Genomic DNA, 19,321 nt, shown 5'->3' with positions numbered 1-19,321 from the left:
AACAACCAAAACAACCAAAGCATCAGCCGGGCCCCTGCACTGACCGCAGACGCCCCCAACACACGCCACCACGCCACACTGCGCCGGGAGGCGTCGGGGAGGGGGCGCCAGCGCGGGCCGCTGGCGCTGCAGGGAGCCGGTGGGCTCCGGGCGCGCTGCCAGGAAGGGCCGCACCGTGGGGGCCGCCGCCTCTCGCCACGTGGTGGTGGCAGCGGCGGGGTCCGGGGCGCCTTCCCAGCTGGAGAAACCCGGAGCAGCCGGGGAGGAGGAGGCGGAGGAGGCGGCGGCGGCGGAGGAGGAGCGGGGCGGGCGGGAGGGAGGGGGTTGGGGGGAGGGGTGGGGGGTGGGGAGAGACCCGGCGGCGGCGACAGGGCGAGGAGCAGAGCGCGGTGCCAGGGGGGTGGGGGCACTGGTGCCCGTTTGGGGAGGGAGCAGGCGGAGGGGGTAAGCTGCGATTACAAGCAGGAACCGGCAGCAGCTGTGAGTTCCCGGCTGGGGCTAGGGCGGGGGGAGGGGAGCGGCGCCTGGGCCGGGCCCCGGGGGTCGCGGGGTGGGCAGGAGGAGGCGGCGGGAGGGCGGCTGGCAGCCGCACGGGATGGCTGGGAGGGAAGGGGTCCGGCGTTGGCCGCCGGCATCGCCTCGCGTCCCCCTCCGCCGCCGTTCCTCAGGCCGCGCCACTCCCGTAGCCCCTTCCCCGGCCCTGAGAGGGTGTCCGGGGGCCCCGGACTCCGCCGACTGTGGGGGAGGGGGCTGCGTGGTCTCGGCCCCCGAGAGGGGAGGGGCGACAATTTCTGTCGGCCGAGCGAAAGGGGTTTAAAGGGCGGCTCTTAAAGGGGCCGCAGGAGGGGCCCGGGCCGACCGAGGCACGCACCCCTTCCCCAGCCGCCTTCCATTGCGCTCACCCGGCCGCTGGGCCGAGAGAGGAATGCGGAGGAAGGAGGCATTTGTGGGGCGGCCTCGGGGACAGAGCCCCGCCAGCGGGGTGGGCGCAGCGGGGCGGGCGGGGGTCTAGGGGGGTGTGGTGAGCGCTGGCGCCCGGAGCTGGGGGGAGGGGATGGCGTGGGAAGGAGAGGGTTAAAGGTGGGGCCGGCCCTACAAACGCGCGCACACACTCGTTACTCAGACCCAGTCACTCTAGTTTCCCTGGCACTTAGATGGGCCTGTGGGTGGCGGGGGTGGGGGGGTGGATTGAATTGGAGCCTGCGCCGGAGCCCTTTGCACCCCAAGCTCCTGCAGCCCGACCTGGGGGCCCCGCTGTCTGAACTCACAGCTCCCCGCCGAGCCCCCTCTCCGGGGCTCACACACGCTCCAGCGCGCGCACACACCTCGGACAGTCCCCTCGCGTCTCACGTGACACGCGGTCCGAACGTGCCACCCTGCCCACGCGCTCACGCACGCGTGCACACACCAGCCTCCCGGTCGCTGCCCCACTCCGTCCCGACGCCCCTGCGACCCCGAAGGCACTCATTGACTGACACACCTAAACTCATTCACAGACGCACACTCCCCCCATACGCCAACCCCAGACACACATTCATAACCAGGCCCGAGAGAAGTACACACGCACCCCCTCACTGCCTACTCCTGCTTTCGGGAGCCTGAGTCATTCCTGCCCCCTCGTAGGGTTCCCCATTTCCCGGTGCGCGGGCACCCTGAGACGGCCTTGGGAATTCGTTCGCGTCCCCTTCCACCTGGGTCCCCTTCCCCAGTTTGCGCCCCGTGACACTCAGCCAAGGACTTCCTGTGGGTCCCAGGTCAGGGGCCAAGGGGTCCTGGACCGCTGCCACATCCCCGGTGCGCCCGGGGGAGGCGCTTCCTTTTCCTGAACTCTGGGATCCTGCGGGAGGAAGCGGGGAAGTTGGGCGGGGGTGCAGCCGAGGGCGTGCCGACTGTGGAGGGGCCAACCCTCGCGCAGCTCTGGGCCTTCCTTGGGGAGGAGCTGGGGTGCCAGAGGCCCAGGCTGAGGAGCTTGGCGGCGAGGTATTTGGGGAAGTAAGGCCTGGGGTGGAGAAGCGCGGAGGACTGGGCCGGGCCCGGCTGGGAAGGCAGCCCTCTCCCATCCACAGGTCTCCCTGGGTTCTGGCAGGAGCCTGTCCCTGCTGCCGGCCTGGCTTACTTGTCCCTACTTGTCAACACCCTGGCAGCGGGGTCTTCACCTGGTTCCAGCCCCTTTTCCCCAAGGCGGCAGAGAGGATGGGGCTGAGGAGTCTGGGAAGGGGCCATGGGAGTCCTTGCTGAGCTCGGGGCAGGAAGTTTCTGGGTTGCATCTCAGCCGGCCCCAGGGCGTGCAGAGCCAGGGAGAGGGGTACCAGGGACAAACCCTAGACAGACGGCCCTGTCCATGGTTGCTCCTGCTCTCCCAGGAGGCCCCGTGTGGGCCGCGGCCCGGCCCTCACCATGGAGTCCATGTTCGAGGACGACATCAGCATCCTGACGCAGGAGGCCCTGGGGCCTAGTGAGGTGTGGCTGGACAGTCCCGGAGACCCCTCGCTTGGGGGCGACATGTGCTCCGCCTCCCACTTTGCCCTCATCACTGCTTACGGAGACATCAAGGAACGGCTGGGGGGTCTGGAGAGGGAGAACGCCACCCTCCGACGCCGCCTCAAAGTCTACGAGATCAAGGTCAGAACTTGGAGAGGAGGGCGCCTGATAGAGTGTATGGGATGGGGAGGGGGACTGGGAATCTGGCAGATACCAGGGATCCAAAAGAGGGGTCACCGTGCAGACTCTTGGGAACTTGAGGGTCTCCCATGAGAGACGTGGCTGTTCCGGATGCAAACTGTCTCCTGTTGGCTTCAGAAGGGCTGGATCTGGGATCTAAAACAGATCTGGTGGGTGGGAGATGGCTGCAGGCCCATGGGAATTGGGATCCCACTAGCCAAGGAGAAGGAGGGTCAAGGGTCTAAGGCAGGTTGTGGGGTTGGGGGCACAGCCAGGCTGAGGCCTGGGCTGGGCACCCAGGAATCCACTCTCCTGAAGCCCCACCTCACCCGCAGTACCCACTGATCAGTGACTTTGGAGAGGAGCATGGCTTTTCTCTGTATGAAATCAAGGATGGCTCCCTGTTGGAGGTGGAGAAGGTCAGCCTGCAGCAACGGCTCAACCAGTTCCAGCACGAGGTGAGCCTCCCAGGCTGGGTGCACCCCCTGAGCATCTTGCTCCAGTCTGTTTCTGATACCCTTCCCTCCACACCCCCCAGCATCTGGCCTCTGCCCCTTTGATTAGAGATGGCCAGGTCCTCCCTAAGACCAGCTGCAGCTCCTCCTGCCCCTCCATAGGGTGCTGGGAGTGGGGGTGGGGAGGTGCAGGGAGCTCTCCAACCCCAAGTCCAGTGTGGGACTGACCCTGCGGTGGGGCCCTCTGGGCCTCATCCAGTTACAGAAGAACAAGGAGCAGGAAGAACAGCTTGGAGAGATGATCCAGGCCTACGAGAAACTCTGCGTGGAGAAGAGTGACTTGGAGACAGAGCTGGGGGAGATGGTGAGGCCTGGGGAGCCGGGGGTGCTTGAGGATGTGTAGCTGGTTGTGTGTGTGCATGTGTGCATTTAGTTCTGTGTGTGAGGATTCTAGCCTGTGACAATGCAGTCCCATGTGTCACATACCACTTGTTTGTGCCCTGCTTGTGTTCATGTGCATCTGTGAGTGCCCGCCCATTTGCCCTTGTGAGGGAGACTGCATGTGTTATCCATGTTGCAGTGTCTGTGTACATCCTGGCCATGCAGTGGCCCCGTGGGAACCTCTGTCTCTTGTGTGTATGCCTGGCTCTCACACTGGGGTGACCCTGTGCCTGTGAGCACTGCCCTTGGGAGGCTGTGAGGGTGAGGGCAGAGGTGACCAGGAGTGTGTGACTGCTAGGATGGGCCTGTGCTTGGGTGTGCTTCCGAGTTAGGGTATGGCTGTGCTGATGAGCAGGTCAAAATCAAGAGACAGGCCAGGTATGGTGGTGGCTCACGCCTATAATCCCTATAATCACTTTGGGAGGTCAAGGAGTTTGAGACCAGCCTGGGCAACATAGCGAAACCCCATCTCTACAAAAAATACAAAAAAGAAGTTAGCCAGGTGTGGTGGTGCACACCTGTGGTCCCAGCTACTCAGGAGGCTGAGGTGGGAGGATCGCTTTAGCCCAGGAGGTCGAAGCTTTGGTGAGCCAAGATCAAGCCACTGCACTCCAGCCTGGGTGACAGAGCCAGACCCTGTCTCCAAAAAAAAAAAAAAAAAAATCAGGAGACATGGTCTCAGCCAACCCCAAGCTATGACCTCAGTTAAGTCACTTAGCCTCCATCCCTCCTCTGAAAAGCAGGGCAAATATTAACACCCTCACCAGGTTGTGGTGAGGGTGATGGGGCATTCATGTATAGATGCTTTGCCTTCATAATCATAGATATTTATATGGCACTCGGGGTGTGCCAGGCACTGTTCTTTTCACCTGGCATACACTAGCTCATTTTAATTCTCAAAACAACCCTAAGAGGTGAGTGTGGGACTGTTATCCCCATTTTATGGATCAGGTGGGTGAAGTCCAGAAGCTCTTGTCATGTATGCAAATGGAAGTTCTGATGCTCCTGAGGGGGGTTGGCCTCCAAACAGGGGGCTGAGTGTTCTTTTAAGTGTCCCTGTGTGTTAGTGACAGAGCAGGGGCATTAACTTGACCTCGCCAGGGGCAACAGCCTGCAACAGCTGCATTGCGGTGGCTGAGAGGAGACTTTGCACTCACGGCCACTTGGAGAGTGGGCTTGGGATGTGTGACCTGGTGGGGCCTCTGCTGTAGTCTGGGGTGATGACTCTTCAGACATGGGGAAGTTCCTGGGCCTGTGCAGACCCTCCCCTCTGTCTCTCTCTCCAGAGGGCCCTGGTGGAGACACACCTGCGTCAGATCTGTGGTTTGGAGCAGCAGCTGCGGCAACAGCAAGGCCTCCGGGATGCAGCCTTCTCCAACCTGAGCCCGCTGCCAGCCCCCGCTCCGCCCTGCACTGATTTAGACCTGCACTACCTGGCACTGAGAGGGGGATCTGGCTTGAGTCATGGTGAGATCTCAGTGACCCCGACTTACCTCCTAGTCCCCAACCTCCATTTCAACATTCCTAGACACCTCGCACTTACTTACCATCCCATCTGTAATATAATCTATTTCTCCATAATCACCCCATCCTCCCTTACGTGCTGTCCCCTCACCTCACCCACTGTTACCCTAATTTCTCCCCTTCTAACTCAGGCATTCCTGATCACCTCGTTGCAATTCCTGTACCTGCCAGCAGAGGGCGCCCCCACCCAGAGTCCCCCTACCCCGTCTCTGGCTCTGACTAGGAGAGGCCCCTGCAGATGCTCTAGACTTGAGTCTGGCCAGTAAAGCCTTCAAGAGCCCATCTTATTTTTTTCCTGGCCTCCAGGAAAATTAGAAATGCGGCTCAGCCCATCTTTCCTCGCTGCCCTTGTCGCGGTCATCCCTCCTTGGCTAGCTGTCCTGGCTTCTCTCTTGGATTCCCCATGCTACATCCTCCCGTTTCACTCTGTGTGGCTCTGGGAGCTGGAGGAGGCAGCTGAGCTCGCCTGATGTTGTCCTGTCCACCGACAGCAGGCTGGCCGGGCCCTACACCCAGTGTGAGTGACCTGGAGCGGCGGCGGCTAGAAGAGGCTTTGGAGGCCGCGCAGGGAGAGGCCCGGGGGGCTCAGCTCCGGGAGGAGCAGCTCCAGGCCGAGTGCGAGCGGCTGCAGGGGGAGCTGAAGCAGCTGCAGGAGACCCGGGCCCAGGTAAATGCAGGGGCCTGGAACAGCTTCTGAAGGTCCAGGGCTGGGCCTTCCCCACTGTGTGCAGACTGGCCCAGGGAACTGTAGACAAGGGCCCTGGCAGGGGTGAGCTTGGGCTCTGACCTCTCCATCTTCTTCCTTAGGATCTGGCCTCCAACCAGTCGGAGCGAGACATGGCATGGGTGAAAAGAGTTGGGGACGATCAGTAAGTCACATTGGTAACCCTGGTCCTTCTAGGTTTGCCTTTCGTCCCTCTGTGATGTTTGGGAGACCTCCCCTCCCAGCCCTTAGGGGTGTGGTGTCTGGGCTGCTGTTGCTCTGCGTGCATCCTTCATAGGAAGGAGGTGGGGTTCTTTTTTTTTTTTTTTTTTTTTTTTGAGATGGAGTTTCGCTCTTGTTACCCAGGCTGGAGTGCAATGGCATGATCTTGGCTCACCGCAACCTCTGCCTCCCGGGTTCAAGCAATTCTCCTGCCTCAGCCTCCTGAGTAGCTGGGATTACAGGCATGCACCACCATGCCTAGCTAATTTTTTTTTTTGAGACGTAGTCTTGCTCTGTCACCCAGGCTGGAGTGCAGTGGCGCAATCTCGGCTCACTGCAACCTCCACGTCCCGGTTCACGCCATTCTCCTGCCTCAGCCTCCCAAGTAGCTACGACTACACGCGCCCGCCACTACGCCCGGCTAATTTTTTTTTGTATTTTTAGTAGAGATGGAGTTTCACCACGTTAGCCAGGATGGTCTCGATCTCCTGACCTTGTGATCCGCCCGCCTCGGCCTCCCAAAGTGCTGGGATTACAAGAGTGAGCCACCGTGCCTGGCCCCTTTTTTTTTTTTTTTTTTTTTTTTTTTTTGTATTTTTAGTAGAAATGGGGTTTCTCCATGTTGGTCAGGCTGGTCTCAACTCCCGGGAGGTGGGGTTCTTGAGTATTTGGGATCTGGGACATTCCCTTTGCTTTCCTCTGGGGCCCAAACCCGTCTCTTCTGGAGATGCCGGGGCTAAGTGACACTTACTCGGCTGCTTTGTCGCTGTGTCCAGCGTAACGTCCCCTGCTGAGCTTTTGGGCCTCCGTAGGGCCCCATTCTCTATTCCAGTGACAAGGCCTAGCCAGTTGGGTTCACCCTCCCCTCCCTAGTGAGGAAGAGGGAGGTGGTGTTTCTCGGGATTTATTGGGCCTTGTCTGCTGATCTCAGGAGAGAGAAGCCTGAGGCTTAGAGACAGGAGAGGCTTCCATGGGTTTACACAGCCGTGGGGTGGGGAGTTAGAATCTGCTCTGCTGGGGTACTGTCTTGGAATCCTACCAAGAAAGGGGCAGCAGGGAGCGGCAAGGGAGCTGTGTTGGTGGGGGGCCCAGTGCTGGGGCCTCCAGGGAGGCACTGGACAGCAAGGGAGGGGTGAGCAGCCACCCGGCAACAGTGGAACCTGGTGCCTTTCACATCCGCACTGAACTCACCCTCTCCCACTTTCTGAGAAATAGAGCTCAAACCTCTTTCCGCCTAAGTCCTCTCCCCTAAGATGAGCTGTGTGGCACAGACTCCCTACTCTAATTGGAGGAGAAGACTGAGGCCCAGAGAGGGGCAGGAACTAACCCTCCACCGCACAGCATACCCAGCTCTGGGGCTCCGGAGGTCTCCTGCCCAGCAGGCTTCTTCCTCATCTGCCTCCCAGCTTCTGGCCAACTGGGGATACCCCTCGTCTACCTCCCCACCTTAGAGTGAGGGCTTGGGTGGAGCTGTGATAGCTGGGGAGGTGGTGAGAACCCAGTTTGTGGGACTGGTGGGTGGGACCCCTCAGCTAGGCCTTTGTGGAGAGGGTCCACCCTAGCTTGTGGCTGGGGCTTGGGGCCCATCATAGCCCATGTGCCCAGACCTGGAACACACAGACACACACACACACACACACACTCACACTCTCCAATCCTAGCTTGCCCCAGAAGTCATGATGTAGGGCCCTTCATGGGTCACTGAACTCAGTCCCCTCTTACTAGACCAGCAGTGAATCTCCCAGAATTGGTAGAACTCCAAGGAGGACATTTTGGTGGGGCTGGAGTCTGGCTCTTCAGGCTTTGAATCCCAGGGGCCTTTCTTTACTGACTTGGACTCTACCTCTCTGGATCCAGTTTCCCTCACGGGCTCAGGGGCCAGTCATTGCTGAGAGATGGGAGAGGAAGGTGAGGCGGTGAGTAGAAGCAGAGAAGGGGCAGTGGCTCCCAGGGGCCAAGGTTGTATTGTGTGAGTGAAAGGAAGCCCACCCTATAAGGGGCTAGGAGGCCATATCATCCACGCTGCCCATTCTGGCAAGAGCAGCCCCTTCTCTCTCTCTCCCAAGGCGCCTGCCTTTCTCAGGCCCTTTGGCTGGGGGGAGCTGGCCTCTGCTTGGGGTCTGGCCCCACAGGCTTACTGGAGGCCACCTCCTGGCTCCTCCCCTCCTTCCCTGTGATTCGGCTCTGCCTCCAGCCTCCCAGATCTCTGCATCTGGAGCCAGCCAGGCCCTGCTGCCCAGCCACACGCTTCCTTTCAGGCCGAGCGAGCATCTCTGGACAGCCCTAGTTTGGCAAGCGTTAATTCTCAGAGGAAGTCCTCACTCCCCCGGTAGTTTTATTTTCTTATAAACTCAGCTCCTTTTGGTAATAGGCTGCTTCCCGAGTGCTCCCTCCCCTGTCCTCCCACCCAAGGAAGCCTCAGTCACTTGCTTTCAGCTCCTCTTCCCCCACTAGTGCCCCTCTTCCTTCTGTTTCCACCTGACTTTCCAGGCTGGTGGGAATTTTACAAGTAGGCTTTTCCGGGAGTGGAGTTGAGTGTCGAGGCTGGATGACCCAGGTTCGGGGTGTGATTGGGGTGAAGAGGACCAGGATGTGAAGGCTGAAGAGAGGTACACACAATTCTAAGTCCAGCCCACTCTTAGGCGGGAATCTTCTGTATGGTGAACTCTGTATGTATGTATGCCCACCTGTCTTGGTCTAGACACCTCCGGGGCAGCCAGTTTTATTGCGGGAGTCCTCAAGGTTAACCGCCCCCACCCCCATCTCTATTAATTCCCTTCCCTGGATCCTAGCCCCAGCCCCAGGGTTTCCCAGTCCCTTCCCTCCCAGCCCCTGGCCCACAAGTTCTGGCCATTAATGTTCCCACAAAAACAGACACCCAGACCAGACCCAGGCAGACTACACCCTCCAGGTCTGACCCCCTGGGAAACCCATGGTTTGGTTAGTCCAGCTCCTAGGGACAGAGCCCAGGGAGACAAATTGCCCCAGAGGAAGAGCCACTGGGGGTCACGCAGAGGCCAAAGGCAGTGATGAGGGAGGCGGTGGGAGCAGAGCCCACCCTGCTCCTGAGGATACACAGGGAGGTAAAGACCCTGACCCTTGGCGGGGTCCCAGCCCAGGTGGAACGCACAGCACCCACAACCCCCTTCTCTCTGGGAACAGCTCCCCAGCCTGGGGTTCCAGACTGGGGCCTTTTGGAGGGTATGGCCATGCTGAGGGGGAGGGGAAATGGGGGGGGGACTCCTTGAAGGGGATGAGAGCTCCGAAGGGACAGGGGGTCTGTGAGGGGAATAAGGGCCCGGTAAGGGAGGGTGGGCTTATCTGTGCGGGATACATCTGGGAGAAGATGGGGACTCAGTATGGGCAATGAGGAAAAAACTATAGGCCTTTCTTTCTTCCCAACGTTGGGGGCTCAGCGCTGCAGCCTGGGCCCTTTTCCGCACCACCTCCCCCCTACCCCTCTCTCCACCCACAAGCCTCTGCGTGGGCTGCGGTTAGTGGTGGGAAGAAGTGTGAACTCGAGAGAGAGGATGGAAACTCTGCACGGAGGTCAAGGGCAGCATGGGGTGGGTCAGGACGGAAGTCGGAGACCCCCGCATACCCTGAGCGTAGCCTCATGCCCCAGAACCAGCAGGCCCAGGGCCTCCCCCTTCACGCTTCTCACCCTCCCTACTTCCTTTCTTTCAAGTCTCCTTTGGCCAGGGCACCCGGCTGCACTCACAGGAGTTAACCCCTGAGCACTTGCAGCCTCGGGGGCTCCCAGAGGCTAAGTGGGTCTGAGGGATGCGTGGGCTTTCAGCCACAGTCCTTGGTGCTTTGCCTGCCAGCAGGGTGGGGAGCAGCTCATGCCAGCGCCCCCTCCCTCGATGGGAAACGCCCATCTTCCCTCCTTAAACCGAAGCCACTAGGCTGGTGTCTCCAAAAAAAGGCTCAAAACAAGTTTCCCCCTTTCTCCACCTGTCTGCTAGGCACTCCCCTGAAATTTTTTTTTTTTTTTTTTTTTTTGTCCATGCCAGACACTATGCAAGGTGATTTACCTACAAAATCTCATTTCATTCTCACAAACGTGATGTAGGTATTGTCCCCCTTTTACAGATGAGCAAACTGAGGTGCAGGGAAGTGAGGTAATCTGAGAGTTCAGTAAGAAGTTCAGTGCAGATGCCAAGTGGGTCCTGAGCAGATGGGGTGATGGCACCTCTGTGGTGTGTTTCTGGTTCAGGTTCTTCTTCAGGTAGAAGGCCCTTATATGAGGGGCAACCGTGTGATTTGTTGACCAGACTGGATCACTTTTGAAAGTGAAAGGGGGCACTATTAATAATTATGCTGGGGCAACTACTGTGAACTGGGACAGTCCTAGGCAAACTGGGATCTCTGGGCACCTCACCTATGTGGGAACCCTGGTTTCCAGGCCTACCCCTGAGCTGTTCCAATCAGCTGCATCTGGGAAGCTTTCTAGACCCGGGATGTCAGCTCTGGTGGATTCGTGGCAGGGGCTTCCATGAAGAGCCAGGCTCTGGGGACCCCGCCAGTCATAGCTGGTCGAGGAGAGAGAAGGGGCTCAAGGCACCCGAAAGGAAGTGGTGGAGCACTGGGTTGTTGCAAAGCAACTTCCTCCTCCCCGCCGGCCCGCAACCTCAAGTCCGCTCCACGGCCCGGTGCCTGTGGTCCCCTCCCCGGTGCCTGTGGTCCCCTCCCCGAGGGTCGGGTGGGAAGACTGATGCTGGGTGTGCCTGTGGGTGGTGGAAAGTTTGGTCCCTAAATTATCCCACAGGGGTGAGGTAGCTGGGGCAGCTGGAGGCAGCTTCGAGCAAGGATGGAAGGGCCCAGGAAGGTTGGATTTCTGTTTTCCTCCCAATTCTGAACCAGACGATGATTCTGACCACATGGACAGCTCTAAACCTCACCCTAATCCTAACTCTTTTACTGCTCCCATCCCTGACTCTAACCCTATCCCTGATCCTGACCCTCAGCTCTGTCCACAGTCTTGGCCACGTGCTACATCAACCTTACTCCTAGTCTGACCCTGGCTCCTTTAATCCTGTCCTCAAGGCCGTCCCCAGCTTTATCGTTTCCAGAAAAGTGTGTGAGATCTGTGAATTATTCGTGGAAAGACTGAATGAGAGGATACGAAGGGTGGAATATTTGCAGCCCAGGGGGCCCTCCTTCCTGCCAGCTCTGCCATTTGCTCTCTGGCTCCTCCGAAGTTGCCAGCTTGGCAGGCTGAGGTGCCAAGAGCCTGTGTTTGAATCTGCTGTGTGCCACTGCCACTCTGTGACCTTGAGCCAGCCTCTTAATCGCTCTGATTTTCCACTTCCACATGTGTCTAGCACCTTCCTGTCACCCCCAGGGAAGGGGTGGTGATTCTCAGGGCTTCCAGGCCACTGCCAAGGTCCCCAGCCCCCTCCTCCTCTTCATCTTTCCCTTCTGTTGCTGCCTTGCCTTTCCTCTCCCCTCCTTCCCGCTTCTTTGGGGGACGTTATAGCATAATGGTTGGTAGCCTGGACTTTGGAGTCTAGGGGGCAGAGGTCCCATCCCAGCAACTCCATTACTAGTAGGCTTTATTATTTTGGTCAAGTAACTTAACCTCTGTAAGCCTCAGTTTTCTCATCTATAAAATGAAGGTAACAGTGGCAATGCCGTAGGGTTGTTGTGGAGATGAATAAAGTTCTCAGCAGAGTGCCTGGCCCCGGGGTGAGCACTCAAACAGATCATCCGATTCTTTTCTCTCTGGGTGCCTCCCAGGTTCTGAAAGACTCAGAACTTTCTCCTGTCATGTAAGCAATAAAGCAGCATCCAAATGCAGCCATCTGCTGCCATTTACCTGACCCATTCTTCCCCAACAGTCATGGTGGTGAAAAGGCGCTCAGGTGCGGGCCAGGAAGCCAGGAAATGGAATGTGTATTTCGGTGCACGTGTGCAACTCTTGGTTGTGTTGTGAAGTTGAGATTTTTTTTTCCACTGAATTGGCAGTGTTTTCAGTGAGTCATTCAGGTCGTTAGCATCTTCAGCGGCCCAGGCCTGTGCATCTTAAGATGGAGAGAGACACCCAATGAAGGGGGAGGTCCCAAAAGGCCATGGGGCATCAGGAGGAGGTCAAGTCAATCACCTTGCCGGGGACTTAGCAGTCTTTGTGAGGGTTGCCTGAAGTTCTGGGTGGACAGAACCCACCTGCCTCAGGCCCCAGGTGGCAGAGCTGGGAGAGGGGCTGGGCATTGTGGGCCAGGGCTTCTTCCTTCCATTTTCAGCCACCCTGTCTGTTTCACTGTGAGAAGGATGCTGGGGGCTGGGTGGTAGAAACTGGGGTAGCTCCTGACAAGGGGAGGGAGGCAAGCAGGGGAGTGACAGGGGCCTGGGAACTGAGTGTGGCAGGTGAGATCTCTGAGGCGGGGTGTGAAGACGACGACCTGTATCTGTCGCCTGAGATACAGCAGTGAAAGTGGATGGTGAGAGAAGCTTTGGCTATGTGGATAGAGGACCACACTCTGTCTGTGCCCTGCCCAGAGCCCTCTCCTTCCCCTGCTGCCAAGGAGATAGCACGATCCTGCCCTCCAAAAACCCCCAGTCTGATGGGGGACACACAGCTCCTGCCCACAGATGTCCTCAGTCTGGAGGGGAAGACTTCCCTTGGGGAGTCCCCGATTTGACGTGGGACACACCTGGACCTCCCAGTCTGATGGGGGAGATGCCATTTCTTCCCACAGACCCATGAGCTGAGGGTGAGGGGGCACAGGACACATTTAACTAAAACAAGGGCTGAGATGTGATGGGATGGAGGCTGCAGGGTCTCAGCAGCAGCTTCTGGGACTCCTTCCTCTCTGCCTGCCCAGCCCTGCTCACTGTCAGATGGGTGGTGAGGACTCTCCCTCCCTAAGAAGAGGGCTGTCTCCCAGAGACCTGGCCCATTTGCAGTAATTTGGCTTTGGCCCAAGTGGGTTAAAAATAGTCTTGTGGGAGGGGCAGTTTCTGCCCCAGGATTAGTAAGAGAGAGCCAGTGAGCGAGAGCAGGGAGCCTAGTCATTATCTACCCTCTCCACCTCTCTTTTCCTGCCCTCTGAAGCCCTAACCTCACAACTTCCCCTCCTCTCCTTTAGGGTTAGACTTAGACACACACACACACACACACCCCCCTACGCTCATTCACGCCTTTCCTCATTCATCAGCCTGGCCTCACACCTGTCTTCACACTCTCCCATCCACATGTCCATCACTATGGGATGGGGACAGGGCCCTCCAGGCTTAAGAACTTGGGCCTCCTTGACCTCTCTATCCTGGGACAAGACCTCCCCTGGGGAGAGATCTGTGTGGAGTGACACCTGGTATTTTCTCCCAGCTCCAGCTTCCACTAAGTTCCCGAGTCCCTTCTGGAGTTGGAGGTGGGGAGAGCCAAAGAAACCTAAATCTCTGCCTTCAGGGAGATTCAAGGCTCTGTCCACACTCAGAACAGTGATGAAGGCAGGGCCCAAGGGCATGGCAGAGCTTCCCGTGAGGTCAGGGAGGGCTTCTGGGGCCGTGCGGGCCACAGTGGGAGAAAGCAGAGAGCAGTGGAGTGATGACCTTCCATGGTTCTGGGTTGCAAGTGACCTAGAGATAAAGGAAGAGAAAAGGAAGTGGGTGAAGTTCCTTGCCAAGTCTGTTCCAACTCCATGAGGGTGGGTGCCCAAGATGCCTGAACAGGAAGCAGGGAGGAAGAAAGGGAAGGAGAAAGAAAAATGGAGGGAGAGGCTCAAATGCATTATCCACTTACTGAACATCTGCCGGGTTCCAGGCCCTGGACAAGGTGGTGGGAATATAAATACAATAATGTAATCCTTACCATCAAGAAACTCTCCATAAAGTTCTAGAACAAGGCAGCCTTTGAGAAGTGCCTGGTGTGACTGGCACTCCCTGCAAGTGTGCAGTGTACAGCAGCTGTTCACAAAGATCTCAGTGTTAAGGCCCTGGTGGAGTTGTACAGCAAGGAGGTCCTGGGAGGGGCAAGGCTGAAAAGAGCCCAGAGGCAGCTGTGAGGCCAAGCCAGGTGCAGTGGACATGGAATTGGGCTGGCTTGGGGTTAAGTTTATCAGTTAGCACCTCCACCAGCCAGGAAACCATCTTCACTTATGGAACGAGCTATTCTATGCAGCAGGGTCCCCAACCTTTTCAAAGGTGAGGACTCTTCATGGATCCCACTCCCAGTACACAGATTATAACACTTTTAGTATGCACTGCTTGAGAAAATTCACAGTGACAGAAGCTACTATAAATTCAGTACAGCTTTTTGATGAATCCGTGTTTTAATTCATCATCACAGCTTTTGCACAGATTACAAAAACATTCACACACACCTGTATGAGCTGTGTTCAGGCCACGGGCAGTGCCTGATGCAGGGATTCAGGGAGCCCTTGGAATCTCTCTGCTTCCTGTCCCTGCACTTAGGCTGGGAACCACTGCCCTAGCCCAGGGAATGGGTCTCAGGATGCAGAGGCAGTCTCCCTGGAAGAGGTGGCTTTTGAGCTGGACCTTAAAGGTAGGGAGGATTTCTGCAGTTGGGGTAGGAGGGCCCTGCGGGTGGGAGGGAGCATGGTGGGGCCAGATGCTGGGGCAGAGCCAGTTCTTCCTCCACAGCTGGGACGGTAGACCCATTGCTCTTCTCGTCTTCTCCACTGCCCTCTGACTTCAGGGTGAATTTGGCGCTGGCCTACACCGAGCTGATGGAGGAGCTGGGCCGGCTTCGGGAGTTGAGTTCCCTACAGGGGAGAATCTTGAGGACTCTGTTGCAGGAGCAGGCCCGGAGTGGCGGTGAGATGGGGCAGGGTAGGGGGAGGCAGCCGCGGGACCCGGGAAGGAGCGGGTAGCCATGGCAACCATCTTGGTCATGGGGACCACCCTTTATTTCCTTTCCTGTGGCCTGGAGTTGGTGGGCATGGGTCCGGGCAAGCCCCTGGTGCTCCAGTTCTGAGGTCTTCTCTCTGCACCTTTGTCCCCCAACCCCGTCCCGGTTTGTCTTCCAGGCCAGAGGCACTCGCCGCTGTCACAACGCCACTCCCCGGCCCCCCAGTGCCCCTCCCCCTCCCCGCCTGCCCGAGCGGCTCCCCCGTGCCCCCCGTGCCAGTCCCCCGTCCCCCAGCGCCGCTCTCCCGTGCCCCCGTGCCCCTCGCCGCAGCAGCGCCGCTCTCCGGCCTCACCCTCCTGCCCGTCGCCCGTCCCGCAGCGCCGCTCGCCGGTGCCGCCGCCGTGCCAGTCCCCCAGCCCGCAGCGCCGTTCCCCGGTGCCCCCCAGCTGCCCGGCCCCGCAGCCCCGGCCGCCGCCGCCGCCCCCGCCGGGCGAGAGGACGCTGGCCGAGCGCGCCTACGCCAAGCCGCCCAGCCACCACGTGAAGGCCGGCTTCCAGGGCCGCCGCAGCTACTCTGAGCTGGCGGAGGGCGCGGCCTACGCGGGCGCCTCCCCGCCCTGGCTGCAGGCCGAGGCGGCCACTCTTCCCAAGCCCCGGGCCTACGGCAGCGAGCTCTACGGCCCCGGCAGGCCCCTCAGCCCGCGGCGCGCCTTCGAGGGCATCCGGCTGCGCTTCGAGAAGCAGCCGTCGGAGGAGGACGAGTGGGCTGTGCCCACCAGCCCGCCCAGCCCGGAGGTGGGCACCATCCGCTGCGCCTCCTTCTGCGCGGGCTTCCCCATCCCCGAGTCTCCCGCCGCCACCGCCTACGCCCACGCCGAGCACGCGCAGTCCTGGCCGTCCATCAACGTGAGTGGGGCGCCGCGTTCCGCCCACCCCGGACCGGGCCTTGAGATTGAGACCCCAGCGCCTCACCCTCCGTTGAGGGCCCTGCCCCTTTCGGGTGTCAGCGCGCAAACTATTCACCTTCCTTGGACCCCGGGCCACAGTCTAGGTCCCTTCACCTCCCTTTCCCGTGGTCTTCTGTCACCAGAAATTGGGGCCTGCCCCATTAAGATTTCGTTCATTTCCTTGGATAAGGATATGGTTTTTGGAGTGAGTGACAGTTCTGCCTTTGATTCCAAACTCCACCACTTAATAGCTGTGGGACCTTGTGCAAGTTACTTATCCTCTCTGATCCTCAATATTCTCATCTGCAAAATGGGGACAATGATTATAGTATCTGATTACCTCACAGGGTTCTTAAGAAGCAGGCAGTGAGCCTAAAGTGGTCAGCACAGTGCCTGGCTCAAGCATCTGCTATTATATTGGCTGTGGTGATGGTGGCTACTGACCATAGGAGGCCACCAGCCAACACAGGAACAGGCCTGTTTATCCAGCTCCCTTCTTCAGGCCTCAGAGCCCTTGCCCTTTTCTGTCTGTCCTGAAAGACAGAAGCCTATCTCAGGGCTCAATCATTTCACTGAAATAATGTGTTCCCTGAATGTCAGAGCCACCCATTGTAACCTGGAAAGACCAAAATATACTCCAAAGCCAGACAGAAAATTATTTTGGGGTTGTACCTTGTTTAGGATCGTCCATTGCTTTGAGTTATCCGGGAGCTGTGTCTTAGTCACTCTGGGGGCATGTCTGGGTCTTGCCTTCCCTCATTACCACAGATGCCCTGGCAAGCTTAGCAGTGACTCTCTCATACCTGCCTCCTGGGGACCCTGTCCCTAGGCAGGGGGGTGGACATTGAGCTCGTGTGGGGGAGGATGGTGCTGAAGAAAGGGTGGCTGGACCCCTCCTGCATGCCACAGCCCTCCCTGCCCTGGGTCCTGGGGCAGGGCAGGCTGGGATGTGGGGACCATGGGTGGGGTCTGGGAACCATAAGTGACTTCCTTCTCTCTCGACAGTTGCTGATGGAGACGGTGGGCTCCGACATCCGCAGCTGCCCCCTCTGCCAGCTGGGTTTCCCTGTCGGGTACCCGGATGATGCCCTCATCAAACACATAGACTCCCACCTGGAGAACAGCAAGATCTAGGGCACCAGCCCCACCCACTGGCTGTTTCTCGGTCCTCTCCTATCACCCCCAAACACTTTGAATGCTGCATGAATCTCATGGGGGGGTCCCTGCCCTTGCGACCCCCAGATACCTCCACTTGCTACCGAGTCAACGTGTGTGCCATCTTCCCTGGTCCAGGCACCACTCAGCTCTGGCTCTTCCTGGGAGGTCAGCCGAGGCTCCCCCCATGCTCCTGGTTTCTGCTTAGGAGGTGGGGACTTGGGCTGGGATGGGGACGGCCTACCCCTCCCAGGCCTCTCCCTCTGCCTTTCTGTTCTTAAACAGGGTTGGATCCAAGAAGGTGTCCAGTGCTTGGGCCTGGGGTGGGGGGAAGGTGTTAGAGGACTCCAGGAGCTCTTGCACCCCTCCCCAAATGTCCGTCTTTCTCAGATGGGGCTCTGTCTGGGGAGCACCCACAGGCTGTCTTTGGGGTCCCAGAGCCTGCTCTGCGCACTGACCCCAGTTCCTCCATCCTGTGGCCAGCCTAGGGCTCATGGCATGGGCCCCGACTGGGGGAGGGAGGCATCTTGTTTCTTGTGGTTCCCTGCAGGCCAGTCCTGTCCTCCTTTCCCTGTTCTGCCCAGTCTGGGGAATAGGGAGGGGAGGAGAGGAGAGGAGAGGAGAGGAGAGGGAGGATCCTGGAGCACTGGGAAGATCTAGCCTAAAGAGGCTTCTCTGAGGGCCAGGGACCTACAGCATGCCCCTATGGCCAGGGGACTGTCTGCCAGCCTCACAGGCCCATGCCCTCCTGGCACCCCTGGCACTGAGGCACAGATTGTCAAGGCAGATGCCCCCTCAACCCTTCTTCCACTGGAGCCCCTGACACCACAGGTGCCCTGGAGCCCTTGTGTGACTCAGCCTCTGTTAGCTGGGTGGGTGTCATCAGCCCCTGCCTCCCAGGCCAGAACCTGAGAATGGGCCCAGGGTGCTGTGGAGATCAACTTCAAAAGAGCTAACCCCTTCCCACACTCCACCCATCCACCTACATTTCCTCTGTGAAATCTACCTCAGAGTCGTACCCTCAGAAGGACGGGTAAGCAGGAGGCCAGGGGGTCCCCAGGGCTGAGGTGGGGAGCCTTCTATGGGGAAAGCCTGCCACCCCACAAGGAATCCACCCCTCTCCACTGCGCGCCTCTCCCAGGTCTCAGCTCCAGGTGGGGAGCAGTGGCCGCTACCGACAGCGCATGTCCCACTCTTATCCAACTCTTCCAGGCCCCACCTCCCTGCACCCCTCCCCTCTATAGAGCAGGGGAGTGAAGGGGTATGTTGGGCGGGGAAGGGGCCAAAGACACGTCATTGTACCCTGAGCGTCCTCAGAGAGCGGAAATGGGGAAGGGGGCCTGGAGAGGGGAGGCGGGGGCCCCTATGCTGTCTGAACAAGTTGAAAGTCCAAATAAAACTTACCTGTTCCATCTGAGCTCAGTCTGTGCCCTCTGTGGCTGGGGGCAGGGCGGGGGACGGGTAGAGCCCTTGGTAGCAGGAGGTCTTGGAAAGTGTGTCTCAAGGGACTGTGACCATGGAAGTAGACACTGGGCAAGTAGGGGATGCATGGGGCACCCACATTCAGAGCGGTTCTGGAGGTGCAGACACGTAAGTGGTTGCAGATGACTTGTGGCGCGGCAGTCATTAGAACAGATAGATACAAAGCAGTCACCCAGCCCTGAGGAGGCCTCTTGAATTTCCCACCCAGTAGGTCTGGCCAGTCGAGGTTCTAAAGCCTTGGGGTTTATCAGTAACAGTTATGTATTCATCAAATGATTTCTGCTTGTCAGGAACCAGGCTGGGGCCTCAAAGAGGAAGAACATCCGTGTTCCATGTCCTCATGGGTCTAAGAACAGGGGAGGGGCTGGGTTCCAGGCTCAGCAGCTGCCTCGGAAGTCCCACAGCCTGAAAAGTCAGAGCTGGGTCATGAACCCATGACTTCTGCCCCAGCCGGGGCTGTGCCCTGTGTCTGCAAAAAGTGCTTCAGTGACTTGTTCATCATCTGGGTGCCTTTCTCTTCCATGTGGCCGTTTTTGGTCAATAGTTCACTTAAAAACAAAAAGGGGATAAAGGCAATTGCTTATTGAAGGTGTGAGGTTCAGCTCTAGACCCAGGGCAAATGTGCCTTCCCATTCAGTGCCAAAGTCCAGACCCCCATGGGAAGACTTCCCAGCTGCCCCGGGTTCTCTGTTGTAGTTAACAGCTATGTTGCCCTCTCAGAGTTCATCCAAGCTCATTTGCGCCCGCAGCCAAGTCCTGAGTGCCAGGAGAAGTTTGACCAGCCTTCCCTATGTGACATGGGTTCACAGTCCTGGGAAAGAAGGTTCTGGAACCTTTGGCACATGGGTGCCCGTGTAGTGCCCCCTGCTATTTCTCCACCTCCACGGAGGAAGGCAGCACCCGAGTTTCTGGACCTGGG

At 58.6% G+C, this 19,321-nt stretch overlaps 1 protein-coding gene across 4 annotated transcripts; it reads left to right on the top strand.

The window, feature by feature from the left end:
* The first annotated feature begins 331 nt into the window (after window positions 1–331).
* TBKBP1 (TBK1 binding protein 1) lies at window positions 332–18,337 on the top strand. Of its 4 annotated transcripts, none has more exons than XM_054546390.2 (10): window positions 332–480; window positions 2,364–2,622; window positions 2,997–3,119; window positions 3,376–3,480; window positions 4,844–5,024; window positions 5,576–5,748; window positions 5,889–5,950; window positions 14,666–14,784; window positions 14,997–15,724; window positions 16,771–18,337. In XM_054546390.2, the coding sequence occupies exons 2-10, from the start codon at window positions 2,398–2,400 to the stop codon at window positions 16,897–16,899; spliced, it is 1,845 nt and encodes a 614-aa protein (XP_054402365.2). In that variant the 5' UTR covers window positions 332–480; window positions 2,364–2,397; the 3' UTR covers window positions 16,900–18,337. The 4 variants fall into 4 exon arrangements, with proteins under 4 accessions (XP_054402365.2, XP_024091394.3, XP_054402367.2 ...); XM_024235626.3 differs by having other exon boundaries at window positions 5,573–5,748; XM_054546392.2 differs by lacking the exon at window positions 16,771–18,337 and adding an exon at window positions 14,422–14,512 and having other exon boundaries at window positions 5,573–5,748; window positions 14,997–15,396.
* The last annotated feature ends 984 nt before the right edge of the window (window positions 18,338–19,321 follow it).

Source organism: Pongo abelii, chromosome 19 (genome assembly GCF_028885655.2).
Source record: "Pongo abelii isolate AG06213 chromosome 19, NHGRI_mPonAbe1-v2.0_pri, whole genome shotgun sequence".
NCBI classification, from domain to species: Eukaryota; Metazoa; Chordata; class Mammalia; order Primates; family Hominidae; genus Pongo; species Pongo abelii.
This window is presented reverse-complemented; position numbering and strand designations above follow the sequence as displayed.